Raw genomic sequence first — 14,186 nt, 5'->3', positions numbered from 1 at the left:
TGAGCTGCTTATGCATGCACTCGAAGAATAGGGTTAGCACGTCTTATTTATTCTTGAGAGTAGTCAGTTTTACTCGTGGCCTAAAGTAATCATTTTGTTGACCAATAAGCAACCGGTGAAAGACATAAAATTATCGAGTACACCAAATTTATGTAACTGGAGAAGAAATTTACAGGTGAGCTTCCACAAATACACAGTGCTGTTTTTCCAGCAGCAGTTGTCATATTGTAAGTGCTGTTGATCCTTCCATATTGGGGCTTGCTCGATGTTTTACACTATTTTCACACAGTAGATTGTACATCTGTGATGTGTACATGTCTACACAACGATCCTTCAAAGTAAATTATAAATATTGCTACTTTTCTGTCTGAATGGGTTTATATAATTTTTTGTATCAACCATTGTAGTGGCCTATTGGTTAGGGTATTCTAGCTTAGCAAGAAAACTTGGTATAAACGCTGAAATTTGAGCTTCCCAGTATATTTCAAGCTTCTTGGTAGGTGCATGATTCAAGAGAGAAGCACTTTTTCACCACCACCACGGTGGTGAAAAAAACATACTCAAACATGGCACTTGCATTCGTACACTAATATGCACAGATGCTTGTAAACGTAAAAGTGAATAGTGGTAAAGCTGAAAGTGGAGAAGCTGGAGCTTTTTATTATATGACACATTATAATGAGGTTCTGATTGTTCCCAGTATTTTTTAAATGCTTATTTCAATGTTGTGCATCTCTTACATCCAGAATGTTGAAAGGAAAGCACACTACGTCTTCTACGATGGACTGAGTGCTGACAATGCAGTGCACTCTTCATCACAACCTGAAAGCAGCTGTTTCGGGCTCACGACCTCACTCAAAGGGTCGCAGCAGTGGTGGACGCTACTCATAGGGTGCACCAAATATCTTGTACATTTTAGGAACATTCCTCTGATGGGAAAGGCTTCATCTCAAGCTATGTGTCCTATATACCTATTTATATTTTCAATATAAGTATCAGTTTGCCATCAGATCAACAGCAGTGCATGTAGAAAACTGTGTACAATGCATAATGTTACAGTTGTATGAAAAACTGGAGATAGCCTAGATGTCGCCAGCTTGCAAGGTTGATCCACTAATAAGTCAATCCAGGCCAAACATGCCAGCTATTTTAGTGACCATCTCAAATGTATTAAAAAAATTGTGATGATTTACTGCATTGAAAACAGTGAAACAGTAAAATAATTTCAAAAGAAAAAAAATTTTCGGTCACGTAGTTGCCTTCTAAACTTACTGGAATGTCGTTTCAGTGTGGTTTGTGGGAAGGTAGTTTAAAAGTACTGCTCATTACTTCAATACCAAAATTTGTCTACATGTTAAGTACAAGTTCATGTGTATAGTGTTTGAAGCGCAGTAATATTAGTGCAATTTCACTGGCACATATGCCTCCAAGACTAACAATGTGCTTGATACGACTGGTTGGTGCTGTATGGTACACAAAGAAAGTGCTTAACAGTGCAAATGACAAGAAAGAAAAGATGAGACAAGAACAGAACCCTGAACAAACAACCAAAGTTTATTGCAAACCAACTGCAATATACAGAAAACAGAATCTGCGCATAACCACGCATTATAAGCAGAATTGCGCATACATGCACCATACAACCTACCTTATCGACAACCGGTCATATAAGTGGACCCCAGATAACTAACTTCACAGCAGTTAAAAAAATTGAGGGTGCGCTAAGACAGGAAGCACCAAGTTCTTGAATATAGAAAGCTTCACTAATCTTGTGCTCGCGCCGATTTTTATATCCCCCGTGATCAAACACTTGTCAAGAATTGGCTGTCAACAAGACTTATTACAATGGTCTACCAAGTGGCTGGGAAGGAAACCTTTTAGAGAGTTAGCGTGCTCCCTCAACCGATCATTCATGCATCGCCTTGTTTGGCCGATGTCCACAAGTAAATAATATTTTGTAGAGAATAGCTAAAACGTTCAACATGGTGCATAGCGTGTTTCTTAGTGCATGCTTCTTTCTCAGGTCCTTCGCTGTTGACCCTGCGACATAGGCCAGCGAGCTTGTCGCGTGCGCACAACGCAACTCTTACACCTATTTTTCCAGCGACCTTCTTTAGCCTTTGGGAAACTCCGTGTATGTAGGGAATAACAGCCTTGCTAGAATGAGGCTTGTTGAGTTAGCTGTTGCTTTGTCTCTTATCAACCACTCTTAGGGACATTAGGAGAGTCTCGGCAATGGAAGTTAGCTCGGGATTAGAAAAGCCTCCTTGTTGAAGGCAGTGAACTTGGAGCTAGAAACTGTATTCTATCTGGCGGTGACAAGAGCCAGTTAAAATTGCCTTTAGGCAGGAAAAAGCATTGCTTCACTTGAACTGCTTAGAATGGGCGGACGTAAAAAGGAGGTTCTTTCTTGAGCATGACTCGTACCGCCAACATACATGACGAACAAAAAAAAAGCATTTCTAATTCTAGACATCGTAGCTTGTCGTCAGAAATAAACTCCGACGTTATTTCTAGTTTCTTCATTTCACACCCGAAAACGTCAAATATCTAATCAGTGGTTCGCCGAGGGTCAGATTGATAGATGCGGTAAAGCACTAAAAAGTCGTCAACGTAGTCGAACACTTTAACTGTACTCGTGTGATCAAAGTTAGCCATGAGACTTCTTTCATACCGCGCGAGTAAAAATTCACAAAGAACCGGTGCTAAACTTGAGCCATTGCACACATCTGCACCGGTGAAATATTTGACATTTTTTGGCGTGAAATGATGCAACTGGAATTAAAGTCGGAGTTCAATTCATGACGACAAGTTACGATGCCTCGACTTGGAAATGCTTTTTTGGTTGACCATGTATATTGGCGGTACAAACCTTGCTCAAGGAAAAGCCTTCTTTTTATGTCCACTAATTCTAAGCTAGTCAAGCGAAGCATCGCTTTTTCCTGCCTAAAGGCAATTCTGACTCTTGTCACCGCCAGATAGAGTGCAGTTTCTCGTTCTAAGTTCACTGCCTTCAACAAGCAGGCTTTTCTAATACCCTGCTAACTTCTATTGCCGAGACTCTCCTAACGTCACTAAGATTGCCTGATAAGACACAAAGCAAGAGCTAACTCAACAAGCCCCATTCTAGCAAGGCTGTTATTCCCTACGTACACGAAGTTTCCCATAGGCTAAAGAAGGTCGCTGGAAAAATAGGTGTAAGAGTTGCGTTGTGCGCACGCGACAAGCTCGCTGGCTTATGTCACAGGGTCAACAGCAAAGGACCTGGGAAAGAAGCATGCACTAAGAAACACGCTATGCACCATGTTGAATGTGTTTTAGCTATTCTCTACAAGATATTATTTACTTGTGCACATCGGCCAGACAGGGCGATGCATAAATGATCAGTTTAGGGAGCATGCTAACTCTCTAAAAGGTTTCCTTCCCAGCCACTTGGTAGACCATTGTAATAAGTCTTGTTGACAGCCAATTCTTGACAAATGTTTGATCACGGGGGATATAAAAATCGGCGCGAGCACGAGATTTGTGAAGCTTTCTATATTCAAGAACTTGGCGCTTCCTGTCTTAGCGCACCCTCAATTTTTTTAACTGCTGTGAAGTTAGTTATCTGGGGTCCACTTATATGACCGGTTGTCGATAAGGTAGGCCGTATGGTGCATGTATGTGCAATTCTGCTTATAATGCGTGGTTATGCGCAGATTCTGTTTTCTGTATATTGCAGTTGGTTTGCAATAAACTTTGCTTTTTTGTTCAGGGCTCTGTTCTCGTCTCATCTTTTCTTTCTTGTCATTTGCGCTGTTAAGCACTTTCTTCGTCTACTACGCCTACAAGAACTTAGCCAACACGTGTTATGAATGTCTGACTAATGAATACTAACTACACAAAAGGTATATTTTGAGGAAATAATATTATGAGACTTCTTAAGCTGCTAAACATTACGAGAAAAAATTACGAGTTTCGCAGAATCGTCATTTTCGTTTATATTGAGACCCGATTTGCACTGTGGAGTGGTTCAAATAAATATGACCTTCAAACCTGAATCGAAAGGGAAAAAAAGGCATTTTTATGTGCCAATTGTTATCATTACTTTTTTTTTGTTTTAAGGAAGAAAATAAGTTTTGAACTTTCCCATTGATGAAAATAAGAAATTTCAAGGTGGCAGCTGTCGTATGACGAAATGGGAAGATAGGCACCAATGGGAATGCTAAAAAAATATTTTCTTCCTTAAAACAAAAAATTCAATGATAGTATATGAAAAGAAGTGTTCATTTGCTTTCAATTTATGTGTAAAGGTAATTTTTAGTTAAGCCACCACATGGCGTAAATCGCATCTTAATATGATCAAAAATTACGATTTTGTAGAATTTATGATTTTTCTCATGAAGTTTACCAGCTTGATAAGCCTCAAATATTTTTTTCTCAAAATATACCTTGCGTGGAGTAGGTATTCACTACACAGATATTCATACAAACTGCAGTATTGCAATAAAGAAATTGCAAGCATAGCACATTTTGGATAAATTCTTAGAAGCATATGTGCCAGTATAGTTGCAATAATATTACTGAGCTTCAAACACCTTACACAAGAACCTTTACTCAACATGTAGACCAAGTTTGGTATTGAACGTACTTTTAAAATAAATTTTTTCACACACACCCAAATGACATCCCGGAAAGTTCCGACGGCAACCTTGCAACCAAACATTTTTTTTCTCCGAAATATCCTACCGTTTCACTGCTTTCAATACAGTTAATCAGCACAATATTTTTCGAATGCATTTGAGATGGTCGCCAAAACGGCTGGGCGTTTAGCATGAAATCACCCTAACAGTGTGTCATGAACACAAAAAAAGGTCCTATGCTTATTAAGCCCTTTATTTACCAAAAAATATACTGAAAGTGCCTCCTCTGAAGCACTGTATAGTGCCGCTTTTTTCACAGTTCTAAGGGAACTAACTGCACGTGCTATTGTTGTTTACACTTGCAGCAGCAGCATTAATATGTAGTAGAACTCGCTGTTGGGATAGCTGGTGCATGTTTGCATTAAATATTAGTCAATTTTGCACCAAAATGACGACCACACAAACGAAGAAAACACATAAACGGAATGGGCACTCATTTGCAATTGTTGATTTCTTGAGGAAATAGGCTGATATAAACCCACTTTTTGTCAACGCTTGTGCAAGCTACTCGGGCCATCCCTTACCTAATCACGCTATAGGACACATGATCGCTAGATACCGTGCTTCCAGCTCATACATGATGAGTGAAGTTTTGCTAACGCAATTGATACCCCTTTTCTTTCGTGAAAGCCCATCAAAATGGCTCTTGGTGTGAATCCACATGAAGTGACATGTGCTCTTGAACGGGCACCGTCGTTATTCTTTGCCGTAAGGGCGTGTTCCCTCGCTCGATCATTGACGCAGCGCCTCGTCGTCTGGCTAACATGTGTCTTTCTGCACGATAGGGGTATTTTGTAAACCACTTCAGTGGCAGACTTCGTGAATGGCCACGCATGCTTCTTTTTATAGCCTTTCAGCTGCTCAGCATGATTTTCAGCGATGCACCGGCGCAATTTTGCTAGTTTGTTAGGGGCACGAACACGATCAGTACTTCATGCCGGCTCGCCACCTTTTTAAGGTTGTACGTATGAATATATAGTATATTATGAATATAAGGTACAAACAGCTGCTAGTGAGCACCCGTCCTGTTCATGTGTTTTCTTTGTGCGGTCGTGGTTTTGACGTGAAATTGACTATTCAATTCACGCATTCATGTCTATTCACAGCACATGTTTAATGTCTGTAGCAAAATATTACATGATATTTTCGTATTCATATTTGCATGTTCAAGAGAACAGCAGCCGTGCCAATTGTGTCAATTGGATACAATTTCCTAATTTTGCACAAAACCATTATGAAATGGCCAGCCAGGCTCAATTATTTCTGAGTATTGTTAATTTTATCAAGAAACATGAAATTCATTATTCAACTTAAGTTTGCGCATCACCATTCAATTGATTGCTGTGTGCAGTTTAATGTCCTGAAGCCACCATTTGATTATGAGACGCTTTAGGGGAGGGCTCCAGAAATTTCGGCCGCCTGGGGTTCTTGTGCACCCAAATCTAAGGAAATGGGCCTACAGCATTTCCGCCTGCATGAAAAATGCAGCTGAGTACTTTGGCGACTAAACCATCGAGGCGGGGTCATCATCATCCAATCTAATACAGAGGTGCCAACCGTAATTATAACTTTTAATCGGCTATATTCTAACCTCACAGCAAAAGAAAAGACTAGAACGGTTTAAAAGAAAGTTCTCCCCCCCCCCCCCCTTTCTATGACATCCATAACGCTTTTTAAGTCGCTTTTGCCAGAATACGCTTTCGCTCTGCGAAAAAGTGCTTTTTGATTTACAGGACACAAAATATTTTTGTCCCTATATTACTCTGCCATGCAGATGCCATTCAATAACGAGTACTTGTATAAGTGCTGGCCGTCTTTCAGAGTGATTTATGAGGTTTTTGCAGCCTTAAGCGATGATAAAGAAAATCGTATGCCACTTTTTTTCTTTTCGCCACCCCCTTGAGCTCCTCCTTTACGAATATCTGGAATTTCTGGGTCGCCTGTCAAAGAGTTGGACAAGCTCACCAAATGCTACTGCGAGTTTTACACCCGTATTTTAGAACTTCCCTTCACTAAATGCTTCACCTTGACTTGAGAAAATTGATTCCAGCGCAGTCTCTAGGCAGAGCAAGTCACTCAATATCAGGGATAATCTGCTGCGATTCTCAAGAAACGCAGCGTCATTTTTAGACAAGCGGTGGCGCTGTGCTCAGCTAGTACAAGTGAAGGATGAGATTCGAGTCGAGGAGCATTCGTATATAGGGAGGATATCATTGTTTGCACTGTGGGACAGTTCAAGAGTGCTTTTGTTGAAATAGCTGCACTCTCGTGTATTTTGAATGAATTAGGGTATGTCAAATAATTTCTACATATACTTTTTTGTGTGTGTGATTCAGTCTAATTTGTTGTACTACTGTAAATTTGAAGCCCCACCGCGGTGGTCTAGGGGCTATGGTACTCGGCTGCTGACCCCCAGGTCGTGGGATCGAATCATGGCTGCGGTGTCTGCACTTCCGATGGAGGCGGAAATGTTGTATGCCCGTGTGCTCAGATTTGGGTGCACGTTAAAGAACCCCAGGTGTTTAAAATTTCCGGAGCCCTCCACTACGACGTTTCTCATAACCATATGGTGGTTTGGAGACGTTAAACTGCAAATATGAATCAATGCTGTAAATTTGAAATTTCAAGCTCAAAAATGCTGTGTTTGTTTTTCCTGAAACCTGCTTCAAATTTAGATTTTCTCCCTAGAAAAGCAAGATATGATGCTCCGAAATATTGCTCCAGATGATAGCTTGGCTGCTCCACCTCTGCTAGCTGTAAGTGGTTACTCTTTCACCCTGCTTTTGTGTGCCCATTTTATGTTCTTTGATGTTGCATTGTTTCAGGGGGACATATCATGTGATGCGCTTGATATTTTACATCTTTAAATCAATTATTCTGCGTGGTTAGTATCTAGTGACACTGTTAAGCTATTGTAATTTTGTCTATTGTTTTCACTCTTGTATTATTGTTTCCCCAGTATTCTGAATGTCTGAACACACAAGGGTTATTGTGAAATGAAAATGCAATTTTAGGACTGTTTTGTGATTACATTCATTAGAATACCACTAGCCTTGCATAATATGCATAAGGCATGCCACAACACATGCAAACTGTGGCGTATCATTGTGGTAATTGTAGTGTGCATTGATATATTATTTCAGTATATTGGTGAAACAAGGCATGCTGCATTGCACTACTCTTCCTGCTGTTTGTAGGCTTTACTGCACTGTGCTTTTGTGCTGCATTGAAGCATGTTAAAATTAGTTCTTCATTTTTAAGTGCAAATAAAGGCTCTTTTGTTGTACTTTGATATGTATGCATTGGTCGTTAGAGCTCCATGCCGTACCATTGACGTCTGATTTCCAGTCTTCTTTTGTAGCAAATGGCATTCTGCTTTGCACAATTGAAAAAGGCTTTTGATTAAGGTACAATTTGTCTCTGAATCCTGTATGTGCTCTGTGCCTAATAAAATAAAGCTTGATTTCGTTTTGCACAATGGCATAACTTTGTGAACGTTGTGTTATGTGTGGCAGCTCATTTTGAGTGATGCCTTTGCATTAAGCTAGGATTACATGTTATATGCCGTGCTTCATATATGCACCATAAAAGCTGTGCTAAGATCAGGATTACCACACTGTGGCAGGAGCCACTACAATAGGACATCTGCACATGAAAGGTCTAGCTAAAGGGTAAGCTTTCACGGGCTTCCACAGGGGCTTACTGGAAAGGGGTAACTTTCGAATTATGGTATTTTTCGCATGGGTGTTGGGGCATTATTCAGCATGAACACCCCCACACCCTTTTTGCTGTTTGAGCAATTACACCCCTACACTACTTTTGTTTTTTTAAGGGTGTTAGGGTGTCATAGCAATATTACACCCTTACGCCCTTAAGATTACTTGGGTACATTCGCTTTTACACCCTCACTCCCTGAAGGCCACTTGGGTGTACATTTGTCTTTACACCCTACAAAATGTTTGTGCCATAGGGTGTAAATTCGGAAATCCGCCCCACGATATAGGTGTAGTCCTGCTTCATACACCCATTTCGTGGGGTGTTGGGGTGTGAGTTATAGACACTATAAAACACCTATATGGGTGTAATTTGGTTTACAGTGTAGGTTGGGAGGAGTAATAGGAGTTAGTAGAGAGTATGTTTGTAAAATGCAATTTGCTGATGACATTGCCATCTTAAATAGCTCAGGGGACAAATTACAGCTCATGATTACTGATTTAGACACGGAAAACGCAAGACTATAGGTCTGAAAATTATTACGCATAAAACTAACGTATAACACTCTCGGCAGAAAACAGCACTATGCGATAGGTGGAGGGACGTTGGAAGTTGTAAAGGAATATGTCTACTTAGGACAGGTAGTAACCGCGTAGCTGAACGATGAGAGTGAAATAACTATATAGAAGAATAAGGATGGGGTGGATAACATTAGGCAAGCATTCTCAAATCATGAAAGGTAGTCTGCCACTAACCCTCAGAGGAATCTGAATCTTGGCGGTACTTACCTACGGAGCACAAACCTGGAGGCTTACGAAGAGGCTTCAGCTTGAATTGAGGACGACGAAGCGAGCGATGGAAAGGAAAGTAATGGTGTAACCTTGAAGAGACAACAAGAGAGCAGAGTGGGTCAAAGAACAAACCAGGGTTAAGTATACCATCGTTCGAATCAAAAAGAAGAAATGGACATGGACCGGGCATTTAGCACGTATGCTGAATAACTGCTGGTCATCAAGGGTAACTGACTGGATTACCACTGAAGGCAAACGCACGAAGGGGAGACAGAAAGTTAGGTGGGCCGATGAGAATAAAAAGTTCCCATGTATAACGTGACAGTGGAAAGCACGAGACAGGGTTGATTGGTGGATCATGGGCGAGACCTTTGCCCTGCTGTGGGCGTAGTCAGGCTGATGATGATGATAAGGCGTACATGTGCAGAAGCTCCATCCCTCTAGCTTTCAATTCATTGCCAAGAAAAGTTGTCTGTGAATATAGACGCGTTACTGCAAGGTTGCAATTTGGCGCCGGTCGGTGCCAAGTTCTTTCTGTCCACTTATTTTTTTGCATATTTATCACAATCAATGCAAATAACGTTTCCTATGCTTTCCTTGGTTTTATTGTCTGTTGGTTGTCAGTAATTGTTTGGTTATACGGTGGCATATGTATCCGGCAAGGCTATTGCATCACGACTGCGCATCGGACATGCGCAGATACTCACGGCGCGCTATCGTGCGCCTATATAATCAGTGACTGAATAAACCGATATCACTTCTTGTTCTGGCCATCATGCTGTATCGTCGTCCTTGCTAGTTACAGCATATAGGTGTTTTAGAAGTGCGCTAGTTTAAAAAAAAAAAGCTGCTTAAATTTCTAGCGAAAACAGGAGGTTGCAGCTAATTTCAAGAAATCCCACGCTAAAATTCGCAATACAACCCAGCTCGCCGAAATAATGTGCATAAAATCAAATGGACTATGTGAATTTGTGGGTCTCGTTAGCGCAATCGGAATCCACAACGCACGAAAAAATTTTTTACAGATAAGTTTTAGTTATTCACCTATCCACTTGTTGCAGTTGCGGCAGAGCACAGTCGGACTAGCAAATATGTTGGAGAGTCAGTTACCTGTTCGAAATTGGCCTTGTCAGAAGGCTCTATTGATAACAAATCTCACATACAGGAAAGCCTTGATTTACCTAATACCCTAATTGTAGATAGTGTTATCGGGTTCACTTCGTCATACAATATTTTTCATATATTTCTTCCCTCTCTTCTGAAATATTTAAGTTCTCTTCCCATGCCTATACAGAGTAGCATGTCAGCGGTATATAGACGCCGGCAAAAATCTATTTTTTAATAAAGAGTTGCTCTCCCCCTCTCTCTCTACGCTAAACAGTTTTGACTAGTATTTCGTACGATATGTAATACGATTATGCAAATTACTCAATGGAATTTCTTAGGTACTGGGATGGATAATGCAGCTACCAGCGGTGAGAAAAATGCAAATTCTGGGAAGAAGAAAAACAGTGAGTAAAATGCAACCTATGTGCCTTGAAAAGTCATAATGGCGACAAAGAAAACCTTTGCTAACTTCACTACGAATTTTCCGTACAGGTATCCAGCTAAGGGTAGCGTTATCGTACGCGAAAGCTATATCTCTGGAGCCGAAGAAATCAACAATTCGAGCATACATAAATGCGCACAGAAAAACGTCGCATGCGTAGTTATATGAGCATTTCACCGATTACTGAGGCTGTCTAGATTGTGGGCTTGTCAGTGATCAGCCGTTCCTGACACGGCAATTCGATCTTTCATAGAGGTTAGCGGTAACGTCACGCTTTAATCTTTTATTGTTGCTTGTATATGACCGGATATAACCTCATGTTCCGGCGCAGGAACGTGAGTCTTACTATTGTATTGAGAAATGTTCCTTCACTTGCACTTGACTTGCTATTGCCTTCAATGCAGCACAAGCACGTTTCAAACGCGTTGCCTTTAGGTGGTGGCAAGTGAAGCTCAAGTCAAGGAGCCTTTCTGAATAAGGAGGTTAGGCACAATGCCAACTACATAGACGAAACTGACATCGTGCCAACGCAAACAAACAATCAAATAAATAAATAAATAAAGAAAAGTAAGAAAGAAAGGAATAAATGACAAAGAGAAGTATGTCAGCCAAGCAGATGTCAACCTTCGCTGGTCTCCCTTTTCCGATAGGGGTCGGGCTTGGAGTATCAGTGGCGACTAACGGAAACATTAAAACAGTTAATAATCAACCCTGCAATAAAATATCTACGATTTTGGTACAAAGGCTCCTCTCCTCCATTAAAATTGGTAGTTGTTTCATATTTCTCTGTGCAGTGAAGTCCTGTCATGTCGTGAAGAAGTATTACGTGGGTCTGTGAACAGAATATTTTTTGAATGAACACGTGAAACAATCCCTCCAATTTTTCCGAAATTGAAGGTGTTGCTTTCTGGCATTACTGCAAGAAATCCTATGAAACGCACTTCATAGTGTGGACCACGGGCAGGCCGATAGAAATGCAGGCAAAAAAAGCAAGTCCGGAAAAAATGAACTCGGTGAGCGTAACTTACTTACTTCTATAAGGACGAATCACAAGAAACCTAAATTTCCTTATCAAAGTTATTTGTGCCGTAATTAAGTCCAGACAATTAGGCCACCTCGGAGAATCTCGCTACCAGGTTATTAAACAGCTCGGACTGTCGTTATGTCGGATAACGGTAAGTACTGTCCACCTTTGTATATTTTTCTTTACTTTTCACTCACGTTTTTGACTGAGCACCCACTGACATTTTCAAAACTATATCTTGCCGAATAAGTTGGTCACATCAATAAAGCTTTAGTAATTTTTAGAAAATAATACAAAACGAGATTGTTTAAGATAATTACGCAGATGGCAAGCTCTCTAGTGCATGAAAACGGATCGTCAAAAGTGTATGCCTGTAGGATGAACGTGCTGATTTGCCAATAAAGGGGACATGCCACTGCTTTGGCGGCACAAAATGTAACTTATGCGGGACCACATGAAATAATTAGTGGCTCAAAGAAGACACCAGACATTTTTCCTGCGAAACATATTGGCCAAAATAGATGTCTTCAGTATAACGCCAGTGTTCTCCGAAACCCATCATTAATGGGTTTTGTCTTCCTCGTGAAATTGTCACGAATGATGGCCTTTTTTTTTGAAGTTTTGTGACCTTCGAATCATGACTTTCTGACCTAGATATAATGTCATATATTTGATGATTACACTGCGTTTAACAAAATATTACTGTGAAATTATTAGTAGCGTTTTAAAATTCCTGATATATCAATTATACTGATATGCCACGAGAAACAGGAATATGCCGTAACGTTTGTTTTTCTATGCAAGTATGATTTTGCAGCGCAGTGTTGACCAAACTACACAAAACAACCCTTGCATTTAATCAAGCTAAAAATGCAAAGTTAACAATTTGTATGAGGGCCTCATTCCAGGCCTGTAGCTAGGAAGTGGGGGGCTAGCAGTCACCCTTCGGGCATTCGGATAATCGTTGGGCCTTGACGTTCCAAGACCAACAAATGATTAGGAGAGACGCCGTAGTGTAGGGCTTCGGAAATCTCGACCACCCGGAGTTCTTTAACGTGCACCGAAATCTGAGCACGCGGGCTTAGAGATTTTTGCCTCCATTAGGAATGCTGCCACTATGGCCGGATTTCAATTCCTTGACCTGCGGGTCAACAGCCGAGTGCCTCAGCCGCCAGAACACCATGGTGGGTTCGCGACGTACATATGAAGCATAGTGTTTTGCCAAGAATAAATAATGAAAACAAGGCTTATTCAAGTTCAGGTGTTGAAGCAATGCCTTCCCTTCCTCGGCAAAAAAAAAAAAAAAAATTGGACTACAGGCCTATCTCATTCGCTCACATGTCTTTGCCAAGCCATTGCTTTGGTCTGGTGGCTTGAACATTGCGGTTGCTAGAGAGAGCGTTATACCTTGAATATCTGTCAAAGCGATACTGCCCAGTTTAAACAACCTCCACGTGCGATAGTTAATGGACATATTATTGTTACATTTCCATTTCTTAGAGCCTGTGAAAGAAAGTACAAATGACGGCAGTTCAAAAAGTGCAGAGCCCGCCGATAAGGGAACCGGTGAGTATACTAGTTCTTCTATCAGGCTGTAACTAGGGGAGAGTTGGTTCATTATTTAATTGACAAAGTATTTGTGATGAAACTGAGAACAAAGCAAAAACGATATTTTGTGGGCATTTAAAGCACGCTCCTTCATCACCTGTACAAAACCATCTTCACCTAGTGGTCTTCATCTTCATCGTTAGTGGATGTGGCCCTTGCGACGTAGTCCTTTACACGCCTTTATTAGACCTGGAAGTACCTTATCCACTAGACGACCGCAGCGGAGCCGCACTGCAATTTTTATTGTTCCACAACGCACACGAGCAATCTCCCGTCAGCACTACCTTGGAGGTCATTATCCACTCCCAATATATACGGGATGACCAGTGAGTGATTGTGCAGCGCAAGCAGTCGGTGTTTTTGATCAAGAATCTCGCCAGCAGACGCTGCCTGCGTCGCTGTTGCAAGGTGATAGATTTGGAAAGTGTAAGAGAGGAGTGCGTAATGGGTGTGTAAGCGCCGTGGGGAGGGATGCCTAGAACAGAGAGAGGGAAGAGCGAGCGTTGACTAGCAGATGCGGCCTGCATGCGTCGGTGTTGCGAGGCAAGAGAGGGGGAGCGAAGGAGAGGAGAGAGAGGGGCGCAGAAGACGTGCATGCGCGGCAATGGTGGTCACGCCGCACACCGGATTGAGCTCGACCATAAGAGGCTTCACACCTAAAACCTGAGAAGACAGGAGTTGTGGCCCCTTATTCTGTCTTTGTGCTTTTTGTCTGTTTTTTTAATGCGACACAAACACTTCGTCAAGCTTGCTTTTTGTGTTGGTCATATACCCAGCCAACATTGAGCATTTATTGTCATAAGAGATAAGCAGCCGCA

The 14,186-nt window shown here is 41.3% G+C and overlaps 1 protein-coding gene across 1 annotated transcript in view; it reads left to right on the top strand.

Moving 5' to 3' along the window:
* LOC142765100 (uncharacterized) overlaps window positions 1–14,186 on the top strand; it is a 55,575-nt gene that overhangs the window by 21,882 nt on the left and 19,507 nt on the right. The window contains exons 11-12 of the mRNA XM_075865667.1: window positions 10,633–10,698; window positions 13,261–13,326. Coding sequence (XP_075721782.1) covers window positions 10,633–10,698; window positions 13,261–13,326 — 132 coding nt within the window. The remainder of the gene's footprint in view (window positions 1–10,632; window positions 10,699–13,260; window positions 13,327–14,186) is intronic.

Source organism: Rhipicephalus microplus, chromosome 6, assembly GCF_043290135.1.
Source record: "Rhipicephalus microplus isolate Deutch F79 chromosome 6, USDA_Rmic, whole genome shotgun sequence".
NCBI lineage: Eukaryota > Metazoa > Arthropoda > Arachnida > Ixodida > Ixodidae > Rhipicephalus > Rhipicephalus microplus.
This window is presented reverse-complemented; position numbering and strand designations above follow the sequence as displayed.